This window comes from Quercus suber, unplaced genomic scaffold, assembly GCF_002906115.3.
Source record: "Quercus suber isolate HL8 unplaced genomic scaffold, Cork oak 2.0 scaffold_163, whole genome shotgun sequence".
NCBI lineage: Eukaryota > Viridiplantae > Streptophyta > Magnoliopsida > Fagales > Fagaceae > Quercus > Quercus suber.
Window position 1 is genome coordinate 573,796 of NW_027069624.1, and position 23,326 is coordinate 597,121.

Here is a 23,326-nt window from a genome sequence, read left to right on the forward strand (position 1 = left end):
CTTTCCTAGAAGTAGAGATGGATGCTAAAATAGTAGTTGATCTTGTTCTCTCAAATTCTGTCTCTAACAAAGTGTATTCACCACTACTGAATGACTGCAGGTTCTCGCTTCACAAGTTTCGACAAGTCAAGGTGAAGCACATCTTTCGGGAAGTGAATAAAGTTGCAGATGGGCTTGCGAGGAAGGGATGCTTGCAGCAAGCAAATTTTTCAGTCTTTACTAATTCCCCTTCCCCTGATATTGCTTCCTTTGTAATGTTTGATGTTGATGGTCTGTATTCATTAAGGCACTCTGCCACTACTATGACTGATTTGGCCAATTAGTTTTTCAATGCATTCTCCTTTTAGAAAAAAAAAAAAAAAATTGTGTCACTGGTGCGATTACAAAGAAGTAATGCTATTTTAATCATATCATACTAATTTATTTGTTATGACTAATAATGAAAATTTGGTAGATCCCAAATAATATTATCACCAAAAATCATCAATCCAAAATAACAATCACATATAAGAACACAAATATTTAAGTGGAAAACCCTTTCTCCTTGAAGGGAAAAACTAAGAGATAAACTCTAGATAATTTCACTATTATTAAATCAATTACAATAATTCTCAAGTTTATCAAATCAATTGCAATAATAAATCTTTTTTGTATGTCTCATGGCCTTAAATTTTCTTTGCTCTCACACATTAATTATCTATCTTAATGGTGGCAACTGGCAACGTTTTACTCTCTCCTCTTTATTTAATTTCTCTTTCTTAGTTGTCTTTCTCTCTGACTCTGTGTCAAACCTTGTTACTGTTATCACAAATTTTCTTATGCGGTACACACACACATGCTTTTTATATGCAAAAAGCCTTGGTGGCCTTAGTCATCTTTTCCTAGCAGTATACTAATTCTTCACATGATTTGAGCTAGGATTCTTTATATGTGTGTGTGTATATATATATATATATATAGGAAACTTGTAACTTTATTACGACGAAGATAAATTTAGTACATCATGAATAATTTAATAGTTGACTCAATCAGTAATAAATTTTCTTCGATCCAAGTTACAAAATTATCATCGTTAACTATATCTTTGACATGTCTTGCTAATATGTGTAGACCTGCCTTGACGCCTTACATGGGACATTTGAAGTAGGACTCTTTCTTAAATTTGGCCAACATGCTCATTAATTGAGCATTCACAGAGGCTGGGCCCACAAATTTTTTTAATTATAGAGCTAATTTGTCAAATAGATGGAATCAATTGATATGGAACTATCTAAGGTCCAACGTTGTTAGGTTCTAATTGAAAGTTCGTTTAGACCCCTTAAATCAAATTTTTTTAACCTAATTTATTAACCAAGTGATTACTTAGATTAATTTTCAGATCTAGGTTAAACACAAATAAATCATATCATGCAAAGCTGTGGAAAAGTAAATAACACCACGATATGAATACCTAGGAAAACCAATGAAACTAACCTATTTCAACAACAACATCAAGTGGCTTGAGTTAATCACGTACTGGGATCCGTGCATAAGGTTAGTCACAAATTGGAGGTTTGTGCATCAAAGGAAAGAAGACTACTACAACATCAAGTCCAATTGAGTATTGGAGTGAAGGTTCAACTGTAGGTTGGTATTTTGGGATAGGCGAAGGGTAGTTGGTAAGATTCCTTATACTTGTAATCTCTTGATTATTGATTAGTGGACTCTTGGGAGTGGTGACCTTAAGATTACCCGATGAGATTTTTTCCTTGGTGGTTTTTTCCCAATATATACAAAATCACTATGTCAAATTTATTTTCCCCTGCATTTAAATTAATTGGTAATTTATTTGTACCTCCACATTATTGCATGCAAATTAAACTTAATTAATTAACTTGAATAATTAATTAATTAATTGGGTCAAGCCATTCTTAAACCAACAACGTATATCGTATTTTTCACTTCTTCCCTTTTGCTACTAAAGCAAGGCACAAGGATAACTTTTTTGAATCCATGCTCACTGATTACTTAAGCTAGAAATTTGTCATGGCTATCTAGCTTTTTTTTTTTTTTTTTTTTTGGAGAAGGGCTATCTAGCTAATTTGCTTCATCACAATTGAATTTAAATGTACATGATCATGGTAGGTGTAACGGTGCCTTTCTTTTAAAGTAGATTATTACAGTCTTATCATTCAGTAATCCTTTTTATGAGGTAAAATGTGGTTTTAAGTGAATTATATCAGGATTTACATTTTTTTAAGACTTTATTAAAAAGAATACATTCTTTTAGACTAGTGAAAAGTTCAATTTTTACCGTGAAGTGATGTCGGTTGTTTTATAGTCCAGTGACATTCAACCCTTCTTATGAGTTTAGTTTTGGTTGTCGAATACTCCGAAAAAATAAAAATAAAAAACCTTTATAACGAGATATACCATCTCAATAACATTTTTTTCTCAAAAAAAAAAAAAATCTCTATAACATTAGAAAAATACTATTTTATTAATTTAAAAAAAATGGGAAAGTAGTTGGAGTTTTATCATTTTCTACTTCGACTTGAATTTATTTATAGTGGTAGTTGTATTTTCATGGCCTTTGAAATGTCAATTTCACTTACAGCTAAGGTGCAATTTTAATTAGGAATAGCCCTCATGTATCTTTAACACCCAATGTTTGGTAAAAAAAAAAAAAAAAAAATACATCCAACGTTGATTAAAAACTTAAAATGAAAGTTGATCTCATGGCTGATACAAGTATCTAATTAGTTTTTTTTTTTTTTTTTTTTTGGAGAAGGGCTATCTAGCTAATTTGCTTCATCACAATTGAATTTAAATGTACATGATCATGGTAGGTGTAACGGTGCCTTTCTTTTAAAGTAGATTATTACAGTCTTATCATTCAGTAATCCTTTTTATGAGGTAAAATGTGGTTTTAAGTGAATTATATCAGGATTTACATTTTTTTAAGACTTTATTAAAAAGAATACATTCTTTTAGACTAGTGAAAAGTTCAATTTTTACCGTGAAGTGATGTCGGTTGTTTTATAGTCCAGTGACATTCAACCCTTCTTATGAGTTTAGTTTTGGTTGTCGAATACTCCGAAAAAATAAAAATAAAAAACCTTTATAACGAGATATACCATCTCAATAACATTTTTTTCTCAAAAAAAAAAAAAATCTCTATAACATTAGAAAAATACTATTTTATTAATTTAAAAAAAATGGGAAAGTAGTTGGAGTTTTATCATTTTCTACTTCGACTTGAATTTATTTATAGTGGTAGTTGTATTTTCATGGCCTTTGAAATGTCAATTTCACTTACAGCTAAGGTGCAATTTTAATTAGGAATAGCCCTCATGTATCTTTAACACCCAATGTTTGGTAAAAAAAAAAAAAAAAAAATACATCCAACGTTGATTAAAAACTTAAAATGAAAGTTGATCTCATGGCTGATACAAGTATCTAATTAGTTTTTTTTTTTTTTTTGGTAATTTCATTATATATAGACTTAAAAGACAATTAAATTAACTTGTACTTTTTTCATGTTTATAACTAAGCTGTTTAAGGTTAGGCCATTTGTAAGTGATAGTGTTGTAAGTCTTGTCTTTTCACTCCCTCCTTTCCCATTTCTTGTGTCTTCTGTCTATATTATTAATAAAATAAAAAATAAAAAAAGATAAGTGGTTTAAAATACTATATCTGTTAGTTAGTGATAAATAAGTTTTCGATTTATAAGTGTTGCTAGTACTTACAAAAGTTAGGCCTTTTTGTAAATTTTTATAAGTGCTATTGTTTTAGGTCTTGACTTCCCACTTCCTACTTCTTCATCCACTGTGTCAACAGGTTCTACGTTATTTTTCTGAGCTTGACCCTTTTGTCATTAGATTGTTCAAGAGAGAGAGAGAGAAAGATATAATATAGTCATAGATTCCAATCGGGAATTTTGACCCAGCCTGATCCTAATTATAGTTTTTGTTTTCGTTTTTTTTTTTCTAAAAACAAAAAAAAATTACAAATGGCAGCCCAACAGGCCATATTGTTAGACAAAAATAAAATCCCAAGTTCCCAACGAAAAAAGTTCAAAGAAGAAAGCAGAGACCATATTCTCTCCTCTTAAGAATTTCATACAATCTCGTAATATTAAAGCCTGCATCCTAATATTTTCATAAGTTAAAGGACCTACTTTGTTGAGGCTCAATTTTTCAATCAGTGTAATCATACATACAGGCTCAATAGTGATGGCTGAGGCCCAATACTTATGCTACGCGGCAGCTATTTATCTTTCAAAAGCCCACAGAAAATACAGCACAAATAGGACCCAAGTAGGTCCTTTAATAGAAAAGACTGAATGGGCTCCATCCCTATTATTACGGCGAGATGGATCACTGAGCCGCAGCCACAAATACCTAGTAAATGTGATTCGACAAAGATTAGTGCAAGAGCTGATATTTGATTGGTTACACCACTAGTTAACCAAGGCTTTTCTTTTCTTTTAATTTTAATTTCAATATGATTTGTAACTACTAGCATATTCTATATAGTGATTATTCTTCTTACCATTCAGTCAAGACATCAAATGATTTTTCTGAGTTTGAGATAGACACGATTCGAAATTATCTGTAAATCACCTTTTAAATGGACAATTAGAATGTTATGTCCAAAACCTTGAGACACAATTAAGTATATTGCCCTTCTTTTGTGTCCAAAAACTAAACTAAATGGGATATATATAACTTAAATTCCACATTCAATATAAAGTCTAGAACGAGCCCATAAACTCCTGCAGTCCTAAAATTTCTGGTAAATTTCTAGAAAAACACGTGAAAGAAGAATACATTGTGAAAAATAAAAACAATTTATTTAGGTTGTGTTTACTGTTTAGTTTGATGGAAAATATTCAAGTTTTTGGTTGCATTCTTGAAAAATTATCCGAAATATACTTTTTAGTGTTTGGTAAAATTCTTGTAAATTCTATGAAACACATACTTTTTACTATTTTTTCATATTTTCTCATCTTCTAAGCACATATATAATAAGAAAGGGAAAAATTTTATATTAAAAAAAAATTGTGATTGGGGACTGGTGGTAAGTTAACAACCTATAGTGGTTTCATTTTTTAATGATTGCACAATTTCTTGATTAGTAATAAGTTTTATTAGAAAAACAATTAGAATATTCTAGATGAACATGACAGCTAAGCCATTTGAACAAAGTTCTTAGGAAGTGCAATTCAGATATAGGATTTTTCCCCCGCATCCTACAAAGTTTCTTGCATTTCTTCCCCTCTAGATGCACTGCCAACAAGGTGGTAAGTCAACAATCTTGCCAATCATCACCCTTTGGACCCCAAAAAGAGCAAAAACCATATCCCACATCTCCCTTGCAACAGAACAATGCAGCATCAAGTGATCCACTGTCTCCCCAACCCTCTTGCTCACACAGCACCATCTCACCAACACAATGTTCCACTTCCTCAGGTTATCTATTAGTATTTTTCCCAAAGAACCAACCCATAGAAAAAAAAATCCCACTTTTATTGGGACTTTAGGCTTCCAAATGCTTTTCCAAGGAAAATGCTCAACTCCAACGTGGGCTAGAACTCTATTGTAAGCTTTAACCTTGAAACCCTTCAACTTGACTGGCTCAAACACTACTTATCCTCTTCATGACCTTGCACATCAATAGAATATGAGAGATCCAAGAACGATGAGAGTGACTCCAATTCCCAGTCTTGTGCTGCTTGAATGAAATTCATTTGCCAATGAACAAATCCATTGTGGAGATGCATATGATTCGCTACTAGTGCTTCCTTATCCTGTGTAATATGACACAACTCAGGAAAGGTGCACTTCAAGCTGACAGTACCACACCAAGCATCATACCAAAATTTTATTCTAGAACCATCACCGACCGCAAACTTGATAAAGTGAGAGAAATATGTCCACTCCCTCTGAATATATTTCCAAAGAATAACCCTATATGGCCTAGAAATAGCCTTAGTGCACCATCCTCCCATCATAGGGTTGTACTTTGGATTCTACTACCTGCCTTCACAGCATGTTTTAATTTTTCCTACTTTGTGTTCATTATACATGATGTAGTCTCTGTTTACTAAAATTATTCTTATAAAAAAAGTTCTTGCATGTCTTCAATTGCCCAAGTAATTAAATAAGTATAGCCGCTTATCTTAGTGTTCTTTAATAGGTATAATGTTGTGCTTCAAAAGTACGAAAATGACACACATGACAGGATACTCAGGCCTGATAGAAAGAGCTATGGCGCAAAACATATCCGGGTAATACATATTAATAGTTGGTGCAGTATCACATGGTATAGATCTCAATTGTTCTGCATACTTATTTGGGACAGATGGTACTATATCTCATATTGTCGAAGTATATCTATTCCCATGAATTTAAAGTCAATATGTAATAAAACTGTTTTAGACAATGTAAATAACTATTTATTGATAAGGGTTTTCTACCTATTACAAGTGAATAAGTTTTTTATTTTTTTAATTTTTTTATGAAGAACTAAAATTTATTAACCAAGAAACTAAAAGAGATAACTAGTACACAGGAAGTGTACTAGCAGTATATCAAAATTATATAGAAGTACATGAATCCCAAAATTATAGCAAACTAGAGAAGGAATGACCACTCATATAAAGTGCTCAAAAAAAAAAAAAAAAAAAAAAAAAAAAAAAAAAACGGGTAATACATATTAATAGTTGGTGCAGTATCACATGGTATAGATCTCAATTGTTCTGCATACTTATTTGGGACAGATGGTACTATATCTCATATTGTCGAAGTATATCTATTCCCATGAATTTAAAATCAATATGTAATAAAACTGCTTTAGACAATGTAAATAACTATTTATTGATAAGGGTTTTCTACCTATCACAAGTGAATAAGTTTTTTATTTTATTATTTTTTTATGAAGAACTAAAATTTATTAACCAAGAAACGAAAAGAGATAACCAGTACACAGGAAGTGTACTAGCAATATATCAGAATTACATGGAAGTACGTGAATCCAAAAATTGTAGCAAACTAGAGAAGGAATGACCACTTATATTAAGGCAAACTAGAGAAGGAATGACCACTCATATAAAGTGCACAAAAAAGAAAAAAAGAAAAAAGAAAAACAAGCTTCACTGACAGCATAGATCGTTCAGTGTCTTCAAATGTCTGGCCATAAGAAGTGAATTATGTATCAGATATGTACTCTGATCATTCTTAGCAATGTCCAGCTAAGTCACTCTTTAAACTGTTATGTGAAGCATCTCATAGAATAGACTTAGTACTTTTGTTTTTCTCTGGCTGTCATTTAAATTTGGAATGTGATTCAGAACTTTACTTGGGACAGCCTTCCATTTTGAGGATTAGGTTTTCAATGATCAATTAGACGGGGTAAAAGCTCAAGACATTTTATGGTTAAGAAGCCTAGTTTAAAGATTATGGAGGGTTTCAAGTTTGAATTGCACAAGTAATAATAATTAAAAAACGAAAAATAAATAAATAAATAATTTTGCTGTTCAGGAGCTGTCAACAGTAGCCACTAACAGAATTAGAAATGGTAAAATTGCTCCATTGTAAGTTTTCTCATGATATGTGGAGTGAAGTCTTTCTTATGTATGGTAGTGGGTGATGCCGAATACAATTTTCTCTCTCCTTTTTGCATGGAGGAATTGGTTGGGGAAATTTTCTTCAAATGTTTGGAATATGGAACTGGCTTGTCTTATGTGGTTAAATTGGAAGGAACGTAATTCCCGAACGTTTGAAGCATTGAGTGACTTGTAGATCTGTTGAAGTCTTTGCTAGCTGCGACTTTGTTTGAGTGGTTTCGTATTTGGGGTTTTATACATTGTATTTCCATGTCTGATTTCCTTATTTTTGTTAGCTTTTCCCTTGATTTGTTTGTATTCGTTTCAAGTGCAGTGGGCTTACTATTGTAAACCCATTGTATTATTCATATCAATAAAACTTTTATTACCTATTAAAAAAATGATCTTTTAGAGATTTTCTTTTGGGAATTACCTCAAATTCCTATTTTGACTCAGTTAACTATTTTGGTTCTTGTAGTGTGGAAGGAAAGTTTATTCATTGTTGAAGAAATATTGTGATATCACTTTTTGAAGAAGCTATTTGGTTTAAGAGTTGGAGCCTTATATATAGCTAACAATGTAAATGGTTTGATGGCTTTGGGTCAAATAGTCCTCCCATGTGTGGGAAAGGAGAAGAATCTTAGAAGAATATAAGAGGGTTTTCTAGGAGAATAGTTTGGTAGTTCTTTTGAGGTTGAAGGATACCTTTGTTGTGAGTTGATGGTTTGTCTACTTTTTTGGGAAAGAGACATTAGTCTATTGTGGTTTTGGGCTTTTGATTGTATGTTTGTGAGTATTGACAGTTTGTTTTGGGTTTAATGGGATTGAGTTGGTTTGTTTTTGTGGAAGGTTTCGAGAGTTTGTGAGATTCAAGCATGACTTGTGAGGAATTAATTGAGTATAGTTGTAATATATATTGTTGATACCAGATTTTGGTTGGCATTGCCTATGGATGTAACGTGGAATTGGCTGAACGATGTTAACTTCTTTCTTGTTTGTACCAACGTCTTTCTGTTAGCATTGCCATCACAACAAACTGGTATCGGAGCATATTATCTAGTGTCAATCAAAGCACATTAGTTGGGGAGAAGATTCTACAAGTTTACAATTGTTTTACAATTGGTTTGATTTAGGCACGTGCTAGTTTGGGGCTTCAGCTATGGACACTATGTCTATATGTTCAAGGAGAACTTGCTTAAGTTAAGGTGGAGATCTACTTATCAAAAAAAAAAAAAAAAGGTGGAGATCTGTTGGAATTGTCTAAAATTCCTATTTTGACTAATTTACCTATTTTTTATATTATTCTTATACTTATCAAAAACTAATTTACCTATTTTTGTTTTCCTGATGTGAAAGGAAAGTTTATTCCATTTCAAAGAAGTTGTTTTATATTTCTTGTTCACTAAGAAATAATAGCTGGAGCCTTAAAATAACACAAGTGGGTTTCTTTGAAGAGTAGTTTGGCAGTTCTTTTGGGGTTGAAATATACTTTTGAGATGATAATTTGTCTCTTGTTTAAGTGGGAGAGCACAATTGGTTGTTTTAAGGTTTTGGGCTGTAAATTTGTGAGTAAGTGTTGAATGTTTATTTTGGTTGTAATTGGATTTGGGATAATTTGTGTTTGTGAGTGGATTTAAGTGCGTGTTTGGGAAGGTTATCAGTTTTGCTTTTGAGGGACAACAAGTGTTGTTTGTGAGGTTTTCATTGAGTGCAGTTATATAATCCATATCGTTCATAATGGATTTAAAGTGGTGTTTTCTATAGATGTAGGCAAGGAGTTGGTTGAAGAATGCTGAACCTTTCTTGAAGAGCTAGTTTATTCTTTCTTTTCTTTAAGCAACTTAGCCTTCCAAAACAGCTCTCCTTTTCAACAATTTTTACCTTAACTCCCATTCCAATCCAAAGCACCACAAACTCCATTAGCCGTCAGTTCTGCAACCACAAGATCCATTCTGCTTGGAAGGCTATCAGTTTTGTTTGTGAGGGACAACAAGTGTTGTTTGTGAGGTTTTCATTGAGTGCAGTTATATAATCCATATCGTTCATAATGGATTTAAAGTGGTGTTTTCTATAGATGTAGGCAAGGAGTTGGTTGAAGAATGCTGAACCTTTCTTGAAGAGCTAGTTTATTCTTTCTTTTCTTTAAGCAACTTAGCCTTCCAAAAAAAAAACAAAAACAGCTTCAATGATAGAATACCGTTCAGTCTCTTCAAATGTCTGGCCATAAGAAGTGAATTATGTATCAGATATGTACTCTAATCATTCTTAGCAATGTTCAGCTAAGTCACTCTTTAAACTGTTATGTGAAGCATCTCATAGTATAGACTTAGTACCTCTATTTTTCTCTAGCTGTCATTTAAATTTCGAATGTGATTCAGAACTTTACTTGGGACAGCCTTCCAATTTGAGGATTAGGTTTTCAATGATCAATTTAGACGGGGTAAAAGCTCAAGACATTTTATGGTTAAGAAGCCTAGTTTAAAGATTATGGAGGGTTTCAAGTCGAATTGCACAAGTAATAATAATTAAAAAACGAAAAATAAGTAAGTAAATAAATAAATTTGCTGTTTAGGAGTTGTCAACAGTAGCCACTAACAGAATTAGAAATGGTAAAATTGCTCCATTGTAAGTTTTCTCATGCTCTGTGGAGTGAAGTCTTTCTTATGTATGGTAGTGGGTGATGCCGAATACAATTTTCTCTCTCCTTTTTGCATGGAGGAATTGGTTGGGGAAATTTTCTTCAAATGTTTGGAATATGGGACTGGCTTGTCTTATGTGGTTAATTTGGAAGGAATGTAATTCGCTAATGTTTGAAGCATTGAGAGACTTGTAGATTTGTTGAAGTCTTTGCTAGCTGCGACTTTGTTTGAGTGGTCTTGTATTTGGGGTTTTACGCATTGTATTTCCATGTTTGATTTCCTAATTTTTGTTAGCTTTTCCCTTGATTTGTTTGTATTCGTTTCAAGTGCAGTGGGCTTACTATTGTAAACCCATTGTATTTTTCCTATCAATAAAACTTTTATTACCTATAAAATTAAAAATTAAAAAAAAAAAAACTTATCATTTAGAGATTTTCTTTTGGGAATTACCTCAAATTCCTATTTTGACTTGGTTAACTATTTTGGTTCTTGTAGTGTGGAAGGAAAGTTTATTCATTGTTAAAGAAATATTGTGATATCACTTATTGAAGAAGCTATTTTGTTTAAGAGTTGGGTTTTAATTGAAATTTTGTTTGCAAATATCAATTGCTTCAACCAAACAGAAACTTTATTTGAAAAGGAAACGATTCTAATAACAAAGAGAGACTCAAACTATACATATACAAGAACAAACTAAAACTAGAAGCATAACCAAAAAAGTTCCAAATATGCAAGCAAACTACCCAATGTTGATCTTTTGAAATCTTTGCTAGTTAGGATTTTGTTTGAGTGGTCTAGGATTTGGGGCTATACACAATGTTTTTCCATTTTTGATTTCCTACAATCTGTAATTTCCTCTTCTTGATTTGTTTGTAACTGTTTCAAGTACATTTTGTTCACTATCGTGAACACAATGTACTTTTTTCAATAAAGATTTTATTACTTATAAAATAAAATAAAATAAAAAATGAAAGCAAACTACCCAATTGAAAGTTACCAAAATATCCTTGTTAATTTTTTTCCCATACTCTGAGAATGCTGAAAGTGCGTCTGGAAATTATTATGAGGTTTTGTTTTATATAGAAGCCAGATTGACTCTGCCAATCCCAAGGATTCCATTCTTCATCATTTTCCTTTTGTTCTCTGGCTATTTGTTTCTTTGAATTGCAAAATTTTCCTGTATATTCTTTAATTCTGATATGTTCTAACATGTGTAGGTACTGGATGATGATGGGATTGCTTCACCAGGGGAAATTATTAGCCCACAAGATATCTATATAAATAAACAGTCCCCTGCTGTTACAAGGGGGACGAGAGTACCACCATCATAATTACCAAATATGTTAGTTTCACTTTCCGGCGAAAATTCTTGATAGATTCCTTTAACAACAAGATTGCTTATGCTTGTTTTTAAATGCAGAGGATATAAGAGCAGTAAACAAACATTTAAGGGTCCCGAAGGGGAGTCTTGTGTAGTGGATCGAGTGGCTCTTTATAATGATAGGCTAATAACTTATCTATCAAATTCTTAATTCGCCATACTCGTAGGCCAGAGGTAATGATTTCTAATCTGGCCTCAGTTTATATGCTATACGAATCTTATATTTTAGGTTGACTTTCTTTTATAAAATTCACTATCAATCTATCTATCTTTACAATGCATTTACATGGATATTTATAGCTTGGGAGTTGGTTATTGTTGATGACACCGTCCATAACTAACTCACATTTATCACATGCTTGAGTACAATTGTAACATACTAATAACAAGCTACATTTAATAAAGCACATGGCTTTTGCTTCTAAAAACTTTCTAAAATCTAACATGTGCATGTGCCACTAATTAATTTTCCCTCCAATTTTCTACAAACTTGGCACATGTGGACTCAACTGCAATAATCATATGGAACGTGAAATTCATCCCTTAGGCTTGACTGGCCTCATGCCATGTCATAATCATCCATGTTTTGTGTTATAATCTATCATTGCTAGCAGTTCAAGCACCCAAGATGTAACTTAATGTTTTGATATTCTGTTACCATCAGTCGAATGACAGTGGGGAAGATGATAGAGCTTCTTGGGGGTAAAGCTGGAGTTTCATGTGGTAGGTTTCATTATGGCAGTGCCTTTGGGGAACCAAGCGGTCATGCAGACACACTTGAAGCTATGAGGTGCTTTCTACGTCTTTACTATGACATCTGATTATTATGCATTTTTCCATATTTCATTTTTTTTACCGTGCTTCCTTGCTCTGTGACAGTGAAATTCTTGTGAACAAAGGCTTTAGCTACATATACATATGGGAATTCTATTGCAACCGTTCATTTTAATTCTTCTTTTGGAGCTTTGTTACGTATTGTGTTCAATTTTTTGAAACCCTAAGGGTGAAAGGAAACTTATTTTCAATTTACGTTAGACAATGGATTTCTAGCATGTTTCTGGAAGTTACTATCATTAATATAAGTTGGATGTTCTCATAACAATAATTATTAAATTGTGGTATTTCCTTTTTATCATTAGTGTCGCAAGTTTGGTGCATGGAATATGACCTTGGAATGGAATAACTATTTTGTGTACTTATGTTTGTGAACTAGACCTTGCTTGCATATGAAAGGAAGCTTCCTAATACTTTTTGTCTTCTCCAGGTATCACAGGTTGCCCACTGCAAGCATATATTTTCATGGGTCCTATTTACTATCGAAAGTTAAAACATATGGTAAGATTCGAAGCCTCCTTTATTATGTTCCAGAGTCCAATCATGCTTATGAATCCTAGGTTCTAAATTTTATGTTGTTGCCATTATTTGGTTTCTTGTGGGGTTGGTTGGGGTTATTAACATGCATCGAAAAATCCTTAAGTTGCTTAATGAACTGTTTAGTCACTACAGGAGGCTGATAAGCAGCTAAATTTGACTATATGTGCTCTTAATTTTGACTGGTGGATGAAATTAGAAGGCATGCTTATAACCCCTCACTGAGGGTAAAGGGAAATTGCCTTCAGGCCAAAGCTCTCTGTTTGAACACAAGTGTGATTCTCACTTGATCATGAAGCAGATACCTCATACCATTTACACTGATATAGCTGAGTCTAAATCAGTGTATGCAAAACCCACAGTTTCCTATCTTGCTCTTCACTCCTTGCCTCATCAGTGATTCTTTTAACCTTTTGAGGCTCTTGTTTTTGACATTCCCTTGACGTGCCAACCTGAATAAATTGAGAGAGATCTTTTGGTGCATGGCAGGTCTATTTTTTATGTTTGGTGATTCTGGTCAGCATTGTTTCTATGATTTAGATTAGTTGATATTCTTTTACTCATAGCATCTAGAATTTCTGTGACAGAAATGCCTTTATTAGTTCTATTTTTAAATAATCTCAGTAATTTTTCTTTGATGCATCACACCTTTTCTTCCCTGTTACATAAAGCATGTTATATTGATTTAGAATATTACCTTGAAAATATTTATTTTTGATATTGATTTTTTGTGATATCCATTATTTCATGACAAGTAGGTCCTAGATAAAATGCATGCTCGAGCCGATGGACCCCGTGTTCTGCTAACAAGACAGCCTACAAAGGGGAGAGCTCGCAATGGAGGTTCTCAATTTCTGGTTCTTAGATATTTTATCAGATGCAAATTTACCTTGCATAGTTCTAATTTCTGCTAACCTTTCATTTCCCAGGACTACGTGTAGGAGAAATGGAACGTGATTGTTTGATAGCTTATGGTGCTAGTATGTTAGTTTTTGAGCGCATAATGATCTCTAGCGATCCTTTTGAGGTTCAGGTATCAGCTCATGCCTATGCCAGTCCTTGATAATTGTTTGCTGAGTATGTATTACAATGCTTGCTTATAAGTCATTTAACAGGAAGACTAGTATATTAGCATCATTATCGTCTAACATGTTGTGTTCAGCCAGAAGAATTAAAATATGATTTCTAAGCAGTGTTTTCCTCAAAGCTCTCCCGGTACAAGACTGCTGTCTGACAAAATTCCAGCAGAGTTTCAGCTCTTTCTCCCAAAGTTTTCTTGATTTTCTGGAGTTGCAGCCCTTATGTATAGGGTGGAAGTTGATCAGAAATCAGCTCTTCACCAGCCCATAAGATTCTGTATTAGCATCTGGTTGTCTATCCCTGTTATTCTTTCTTTTCTATTGTAATAGCTATATAAAGCTTCCTTCTTAAGGAGGCCTCCTGGAACTGCAAGAACAGATGACTGTTGATAGAGATCAGCTTCCAGAACAGATCTGGAACACCAGCTAAGTTTGCTTGCTGGAAAATATCCAGCTATGCACTTGGAACGAAACCCATTTTGACTGTAACTTGGGCATGTCTTTGAGACTTTCAAAGTTCCTGCTCTAATAGTGCAATGCTGTTTGTCAAAGCCATTTTATTTTTCTCTTCATCAAAGCCATTATCTAACTTCTAAAGGCTTATTTGGACCTTTTTAGGACTTCACTATTGCTGTTCCAAAAACTGTCAGTACAAGGGATACTAACCAACGAAAAGGCTTGTTGTGATTGTTGTGGATATCTTTGGAGAGATTTTTAACTATAACTTACAGTAATTTCCTTTAGACCAACACTATGTTGTGTGTAAGCAAAATGTTTTTTTTTTTTTTTTCTCTTAAGATTGTTGTGGTCGTTCAAGCTTCAACATCATTCTTGTTATGCTAGACCTAGACCTACATGTAATTAAGAATTTGTCTCATACCAAAAATTTCCTTTTTTTGGAATTGATTTGTTTATTTAGCTCTTTAAGTATGTGGCAACATCTGCTTTTTGGTGCAGGTCTGCAGAATATGTGGTTTGTTAGGATATTACAACCATCATCTGAAAACTGGAATCTGTTCATCTTGTAAAAAAAGGGACGGTATGTCTACTATGAAGCTTCCTTATGCATGCAAGCTCTTAATCCAGGTATGAATTGACATTGTATTCATTGGTTTATCCATAGCATAGCTCTCATTTTATGCTGTTGATATTTTCTTTCATTAAGTTTTATAACTTGGTTGAGATCTCGTCTTTCTTGTTCGATTTGTTGGAGGTCTCTATACACAAGTTATTCTTTTATATCTTTTTTCCTCGTTTCACTACATAAACTTGGTGTTGGTACTTGTTGTCTGTGTATTATTTTCTTTGACAAAGAAGAATATTTTCTCTTTAGAGACTTTGTCTTCCTTTTGACATGCATTAAGGGCTGTATAATGACCTATGCATTTTTTGTTACTCCTATACAGTTTGTCTGATTTCACTAGATTAAATTTGGATCTATGGCATAGTGTATTTTTAGCATCAAGATTTGCACGTGGTGTTTTGAAAACATTTAAATGTGGTGCTATATTCTTGCAAACAAAATGTATAAAATCGATCAGGAATGTAAATACGAGCTACATGGAAGTCTTGTTAGAGGGATGCACAGCCGTTGAGCACACTTTTCACTCATCTAAGCCAACCATCATGCCATCTATCTATGACATAGAATTTTATAATGTAGAATGGGTTCTCTCTTAGCACATGTAATATATTTTTTTTCCATTACTATATTTAGCTTTTTTTCGCTGTGGGGAAATCATAGGAATGGATGGACTTTTTCATGGATGAGACTACAACCTTTGATTTGTTTCTATTGATCCATTACCAAATTAAAAAGAAATACGTCAACCTAGAGTAATTTACTCTGACATCAAGTATTGTAAATTCAATATATATGAAAAATTCAATGATAATTGCGCTTTGAATTTGCAAAAGAACCACTATATATATTTTTCCTGATGAATTTGTGATATTCTTTGGTTAATATTCTATTTCAGATAAACTGTAATGGAGCTCTATCCCATCAATATCGATAGTCCCTCACAAATTTTTGTTTAAAACATTTCTTAGATTTATTAAGGGTTCTTGTACAAGGAAATTATGTAAAATACATATAGTTTTCCCCCTACGTACGCATGTGATGCTATTCATTCACTTTCTAAGTACGATTAAATATGTAAGTTATTATTATTACTATTATTAAAAAAAAAAAAAAAAAGAGATGCACACGCAAAGGAGAGGGGATAGAGCAGTTATAACACAAATGCATACGAAAAAGTTTAATTTAACTTGGAAGACATACTATTTATAAATCTATTCAACCGTTTTGTATCGGTTAAGTATTATAATAAATATGTAAAAATGGTTGCGACCTTATGAATTTTGATAAGATTACACCTTATTATAATTTATGGTTATAATTATTCTATTGAATATATTAAGCTAAAGAGGTTAAATAATTTTTGATATTGTAATGCTTTTCTTTTTCATTTTCTTTTATTGTCAACTTGAACTTAGGGAGTTTGGGAGGTTAAGGAAGAAAGAAGCAAAATTTACCCTTCTTTTCTTAGGTTATTTTTATTAGGGATCAAATTAAAAGAAAAATCAATATAATAATTGAAAAGTGGAAGATATGGGGCATGCAATGTACACAAAAATGTTACAAGTATGTCAATATTAATTTTTTATTAATTAAAATATTATTGAGAGAGTCTCATAGTTATTAATTACAAAATTTAAAAAAAAAAATAGTTACGATCTTTCTAAGTACGTCTTTTGTACACATTTCATATTTGTATGATATTATAAAAAATTTATTTGAATACTATTTTCTAAGTACGTTTCTTGCGGACACTTCTTATTTATATTTTGCTCAATTATCAAATACTAGAAATGGAAAAACATTAATATGTGTGACAATACAGACAGAAGTGTTTATGCGTGTAGGTATGAATTTTAAGCAAGATGTACTATCAGGAGTTTTATTTAACCCCATGCTAGCTTCACCTTAAATCTATTTTATTGAAAATAGGAGTTATCATTTGAATTAGAGTAAATTGTGTTCAAGAAAAGTATCAGAGTTAATTAACCACAATATTCTTTTAAATTCATTTTAAATAATTCTTGATCGCTTTACCACTTTTATAAGAAAATGAAGTTTCATAGTCAAGATGTCACAAAATGCAGCACTAAAATAAAGAGCCAACCTTTTTTGAAATAAAATACAACGTTGACACGTGAGTTTGACATTTCATAATTTTCGATAGCTTAGAAATTCAAAAAAAAAAAAAAACTTTTTCCTCATCAATAAAAAGTGAGTGATTTTGACACCACCTTTATTTTTATTTTATTTTATTAAAATGAACTTAAAATTAAAACTCAAAAGTTACAACAATAAAGACCGATAAGTTGACAACTCATGCCTACAAATTTAGACAACTGCGTATGGACTTCAAATAGCACAAAGGAAATAAAACTATGATATATCACTCCATAAAACCATTGTCTCACGTGGGAAACCATGTGTACAAGGTACCACACAAATTAATGTACCTTTTTAAAGGCACAAACCTAAATGCATCGGCAGTGGTTGAAAAAAGTACATTTTTTTGTGTGTATGTGTGATGTGTTGTGTAATTGTGGTTGTGTTCTTTGTCTGTCCACAATTTTGACAGTTAAACCATGTCGGTTGCCCTTTTATGTTTTCTAGGCATGCAGAAGATTTGTCTTTTGCTATAATTCACTTGGGAAATGATACCAAATGTGATTTGGGATTCGGGACAATAATACTCTTTAGGATTTCAATTCTTCCTTATAATTTTATGAGATTTTTTGTTTTTGAAAGCAATTTGGTGGATGTGAAAATCTCCAAGAATTATGAAGAAGAGTTGAAATTGCAAGGGTTTGTTCTTGCAATTATTCCAAACTACTACACTGAGTATTTTTCAAATTTTGCTAATACTATATTTTAGAGATGGACCCAGGTGGGGGCTTAATGAGGCCAGGCCCCCGACCTTTAGAAAAAAAAAAAAATATATATATATATATATATATAGTAGGAATAAATGAATGAAATTAGATACTCACATACACTTCAGCCCCCCCCCCTTTCTCCAAAATCTAGGCTCCCACAATCAAAATTTAATCAAATCAGCTCAAAGAGATCACAATAGTCAACAACCTGTAATAAGAAAAACCTTCAAATAGAACAAAATTTTAGTCTAAACAAAAAAGCATACACAATATAATCATACCACAAATCTGAAATAACAAAACAGATATCATAAATTCCCATTTTTACACATTTAAATTTCTCTCCCTCAATTTCACTTTCTCAACTCTTATTCTTCCCCCAACAACTGTTGTTTTTTACCTGAACCCTTATGCTCCTTCAGTTCTTCTTGCCTAGAATGTCATACTGTTATGGTTGATGTTGTCTGCTGTTTGAATAACAAAAATCCTCCTCTATTTTTTTCTTCTTCTTTGGCTTAGATTTCTCCCCCAGTTTGCTGAAATCCTTCTCTATTATTTTCTTTCTTCTACTTCGATTTCTCCACCAACCCACTGTTTCTTTGTTTTCTTAAGAGGTTTTTTACTTTCCCTATAGCTACTTTTAAGCTTTTGTTCAAAAATGTCAGACACACATGTGGTTTTTACTATTGTATTTTGTCCAAGAGTCCATCTACTCTACACATGGGATTTACTTCTCCACATCTTTCTTTTCCTACCTTTTATCTATTTTGTTTTTCATATTAATGAGTTGTGATAGAAATCAAAATGTGTCTTGTGCAATATATTATTAAGTTAGATATGTGAATTTATGGCTTAAAAATAGATTATATGAATTTACAATTTTTAAAAGCTCTTAAATAAAAAAAAAATGGGGTTCTAATTTATAAACAAATTAAATATAATATATATAAAGCGATAACTCTAAAAGGTACATAGGATTTATTGGTACCCAAATATATCATTTTCTTTCTTCTTAACTAAATTTAAATGACCTTAGTATGAAATTGACCCTTTTGCTTCGGGCCCCCTCTAATTTCAAATCCCGGATCCGTCCCTGCAATATTTGCGGTTAAATTCTTAACTATTTCAATGATACAAAGAATGTTGAATCTACTGTACAAAACTCCTATTTTTGCAAAGTTTAGAAGAAGTGATTGTTAAGCAAGCAAAGATCCACACAGTAGCAATAAAATCTATATTTTTTTTTATGCAAAGACATTTGTCGGGTGCATGAATTTTACAGTACAAAATATTTGTCGGGTGCATGAATTTTACAGTACAAAATATTTGTTAGAATAAAAAGGTATTTTCCTCATGGAAAATACATAGCACTAACTAGCTGTGGGGCAAAGGATTTCAATTCAGTCACTATCAGAAAAGAAACGCCCAACTTCGCTAGGCAGACGTAAAGAAGTAGAAAACTTAATAAGGTAACCAAAACATGCCAAAAATGGCACGTGAAGCATCACTAGCTGTAAGCCCACAATATAGTTTTTGTGATGCATGTGCGTAACGTGTACAAAATATCCAAACCCTTCTAGTACAAAAAGATGAACGAGTTCAACTATAAATAAGTGGCCTTATATGACCTAATTTTCATGCCAATTTCTATCAATACTACTTCAATGACTATCACTCATTACCCAAAAAACCAATCAAGTAATGGAGGAGGAGAAGAAGAACTAAGCCATGAATGCAAGGAACTTCTTCTTTCTCTTCCCAAAGAAAAAGGGTGGAGAACCTCTCATCTCTACAAGTACCAAGAGTTTTGGTGCCAAGCAATTGAAATCCAATCCATAGTCTCATTCCAAAGGCACTTCCAAGCAAGTGACAATGATGTTGTATTAGCCACCATTCCAAAATCAGGCACCACATGGTTAAAAGCTTTGGCTTTTGCTATTGTGAATCGTAAGCGTTTTGCTTTGGAAAATAATCATCCTTTGCTTACTTCAAACCCTCATGATCTTGTACCTTTCTTTGAGTACAAGCTCTATGCCAACCGCCAACTTCCTGATCTCTCCAACCTTCCACACCCTAGACTTTTTGGCACCCATCTTCCATTTCCTTCCTTGCCTAAGCTAGGCAGACGTAAAGAAGTAGAAAACTTAATAAGGTAACCAAAACATGCCAAAAATGGCACGTGAAGCATCACTAGCTGTAAGCCCACAATATAGTTTTTGTGATGCATGTGCGTAACGTGTACAAAATATCCAAACCCTTCTAGTACAAAAAGATGAACGAGTTCAACTATAAATAAGTGGCCTTATATGACCTAATTTTCATGCCAATTTCTATCAATACTACTTCAATGACTATCACTCATTACCCAAAAAACCAATCAAGTAATGGAGGAGGAGAAGAAGAACTAAGCCATGAATGCAAGGAACTTCTTCTTTCTCTTCCCAAAGAAAAAGGGTGGAGAACCTCTCATCTCTACAAGTACCAAGAGTTTTGGTGCCAAGCAATTGAAATCCAATCCATAGTCTCATTCCAAAGGCACTTCCAAGCAAGTGACAATGATGTTGTATTAGCCACCATTCCAAAATCAGGCACCACATGGTTAAAAGCTTTGGCTTTTGCTATTGTGAATCGTAAGCGTTTTGCTTTGGAAAATAATCATCCTTTGCTTACTTCAAACCCTCATGATCTTGTACCTTTCTTTGAGTACAAGCTCTATGCCAACCGCCAACTTCCTGATCTCTCCAACCTTCCACACCCTAGACTTTTTGGCACCCATCTTCCATTTCCTTCCTTGCCTAATTCAATCAAGAAGTCCGGTTGCCGGGTTGTTTATATTTGTCGAAACCCTTTTGACACTTTCATCTCCTCATGGCATTTTCTTAACAAAGTTGATCCTGGATCTAAAGCTCCAATGTCACTAGATGAAGCCTTTGAAATGTATTGTAAGGGGGTAATTGGATTTGGTCCCTTTTGGGACCATATGTTGGGGTACTGGAAGGAGAGCATAGAAAGACCTCACAAGGTATTGTTCTTGAAGTATGAGGACCTCAAAGAAGATGTCACTTTTCACTTGAAAAAGCTAGCAGAGTTTCTGGGGTTCCCATTTTCTTTGGAGGAGGAGAGAGCTGGTGATGTTGAAAAGATAGCCAAACTTTGTAGTTTTGAGAATATGAAGGCGTTGGAGGTAAACAAGGCTGGCAAGTCTATTAAGTACTTTGAAAACAAAACCTTGTTTAGGAAGGGTGAGGTGGGAGACTGGGTTAACTATCTGACACCAAGAATGGAGGAGCAATTGACCAGGGTTGTGGAGGAAAAGTTAGGTGGTTCTGGTTTGTCATTTAAAGCGATCACTTAGGATATAGAATAAAGTTTTCTGTTCCATTATAAGTGTTCTACTTTATATATATACTCCACTGATTATAGTTTGCTACACTTTTTTTTTTTTTTTTTTAAGTAACCAAAGTTTAGCATACTACAATTAATGAAGTATAAAGTAGAATATTAAGATTGAGATAGGATTTTCATTCTAGCATAAACAATATTGGTGCTGTTTGCATTGCTTTGTGTACAACTTCTCCTTTACCATGTAGGTAGAAAGGTGGAGATCTTGTTCAAGTAAATTCACATGTTAAATTAATGTGCTGCAATTCGAACTTGGTTTCTTAATGTTGTAAGGTATTTCTCTTTTGTGCAAGTTATTATTAATGAAATTTTAGTTTTTGGTAACTCAAATGAAAAGATTCTGTCTTTGTTCCTCACCTCATTTGACCAGACTCAAATGATGTCTAAAGATTGTTATTTATCTGAAAATCATTGTTATTATTAATATAATAACTTATAGTTATTAGCACAACTACAAATTAATAAGTACTTAATCTCTTCTCAAGAAAAAAAATGTACTTAATCTAAGATTTGTTTGAATTCATATTTGAGAGCATTTTCTCAAAAAGATTTGTTTGAATTCATTGACTAATTACAAAAAGGTAAAACTTAGGTACAATTTCTTAAATACTATATTTTAGATTTTTCAATTAAGTTTATAGATGTGTTTATATAAGTCGATGTACCACATATTTTTGAAAAAAAAAAATTCAACCATATCATTTATTAGTCAGTGCAATCGGTCATATGATGAAATTTAATTAGAGAAATTAAAATATAACATTTAAAAAATTGTATCTAAGTTGCTATTGCCATATTTTAGTAGGTTTACTATGAAAAAGTACAACTATTACTTTCTTGATTTACTTTCATGGAGTAATAGTCACTATGAAACTTCACTCATATGTTATATGTGTATATCTAATTGAACGGTTTTTAGACCCCTTAACACAATCGGATTAATCTAGTTAATTAGTCAAGTGATTAACTTAGTCAAATTATGCAAATCTAGGTTATCACAATCAAACAATTATATTAAGTATATACAGCAGCGGAAATATAAATAACACAGAGATATGATAACCTAAAAAACCACACTGTAAAAACCTGGGGAGGATTTAAACTAGCTATCCTCAAAGTAAACTTGAATCCACTATCTTGAAAGAATCGAAGTTCATACAATAAGACTTATAAACCCCCACACTTGACTTCTTATTGTTACCCACCAGTAGAACTTACTGACACGACCACATGCAAACTCCAAGATCACAGGTGTAGATAACATCTTCTTCTTGAAAACCCTAAGCTTTGTGTAAAGAAAAACTCCTCTGAATCTTACGAGAGATTTACACAAAACAGCAATATGAGCAACCTCTAAAACGTGGCTAGGGTTTGCCTTATATACCCAGGGCAAAAACATAAAACCCTAAACGTTTTAGGAGTTAGAGCTGAGTTGGAAAAACTGTAGAAAAACGCATATGTGCAAAATTTGATTGATCGAGCCTAAGTTTCGATCAATCGAGCCAGGCCGAGATGTACATTAAATTCTGCATCAGCTCAATTCCAACTTTACATGAACAACACAACTTTGAGCATGTCTAAACAAGACTAAACAACCTGTTTTGATCATAGTTTGCTAACAATACACATTAGAGTTCTAAATACATTGAATCCTAAGTTTTTAGAACCTAACAAACTCCCCCTTTGGCAATCTGTGACAAAACACAATTAAAAGCTCAAAGTTTACAAAATAAAGCCCTTTACATAACAAATCAAATCCTAACTACTATCCATCAGTTGCAAGTGTAGACAGCAGCTCAATTGAATCAACCTGTATTTCTTGAAATACTTAATAAACGCATAAACACACGTGTGACAAAAAAACAGTAAAACAACAAATATGTAAACTAACTCTCCTCCTAAGTTAGATACA

At 32.8% G+C, this 23,326-nt stretch overlaps 3 protein-coding genes across 3 annotated transcripts in view; all 3 read left to right on the forward strand.

Annotated features, from left to right (window-relative positions):
• The window catches only part of LOC112029698 (DNA-directed RNA polymerase III subunit 2), an 84,051-nt gene extending 68,886 nt beyond the window's left edge, over window positions 1-15,165 (forward strand). Inside the window, exons 3-6 of the mRNA XM_065777739.1 lie at window positions 12,873-12,943; window positions 13,738-13,822; window positions 13,909-14,012; window positions 15,016-15,165. Of these exons, the coding sequence (XP_065633811.1) occupies window positions 12,873-12,943; window positions 13,738-13,822; window positions 13,909-14,012; window positions 15,016-15,150 (395 nt within the window). The 3' untranslated portion in view covers window positions 15,151-15,165. The remainder of the gene's footprint in view (window positions 1-12,872; window positions 12,944-13,737; window positions 13,823-13,908; window positions 14,013-15,015) is intronic.
• A 4,511-nt stretch (window positions 15,166-19,676) lies between these two features.
• LOC136069339 (cytosolic sulfotransferase 15-like) lies at window positions 19,677-20,168 on the forward strand. Its single transcript, XM_065777763.1, has one exon. It carries the CDS (start codon window positions 19,677-19,679, stop codon window positions 20,166-20,168), a length of 492 nt encoding a protein of 163 aa, XP_065633835.1.
• Window positions 20,169-20,314: 146 nt separating this feature from the next.
• Window positions 20,315-21,659, forward strand: LOC112029706 (cytosolic sulfotransferase 15). Its single transcript, XM_024062396.2, has one exon. The coding sequence runs from the start codon at window positions 20,333-20,335 to the stop codon at window positions 21,365-21,367; it is 1,035 nt and encodes a 344-aa protein (XP_023918164.2). The 5' UTR covers window positions 20,315-20,332; the 3' UTR covers window positions 21,368-21,659.
• Window positions 21,660-23,326: the final 1,667 nt, after the last annotated feature.

Excerpts from the sequence above, each read along its gene's own strand:
- LOC136069339 (XM_065777763.1), top strand. The coding sequence starts at position 19,677 with ATGACTATCACTCATTACCCAAAAAACCAATCAAGTAATGGAGGAGGA.
- LOC112029706 (XM_024062396.2), top strand. The coding sequence starts at position 20,333 with ATGCCAATTTCTATCAATACTACTTCAATGACTATCACTCATTACCCA.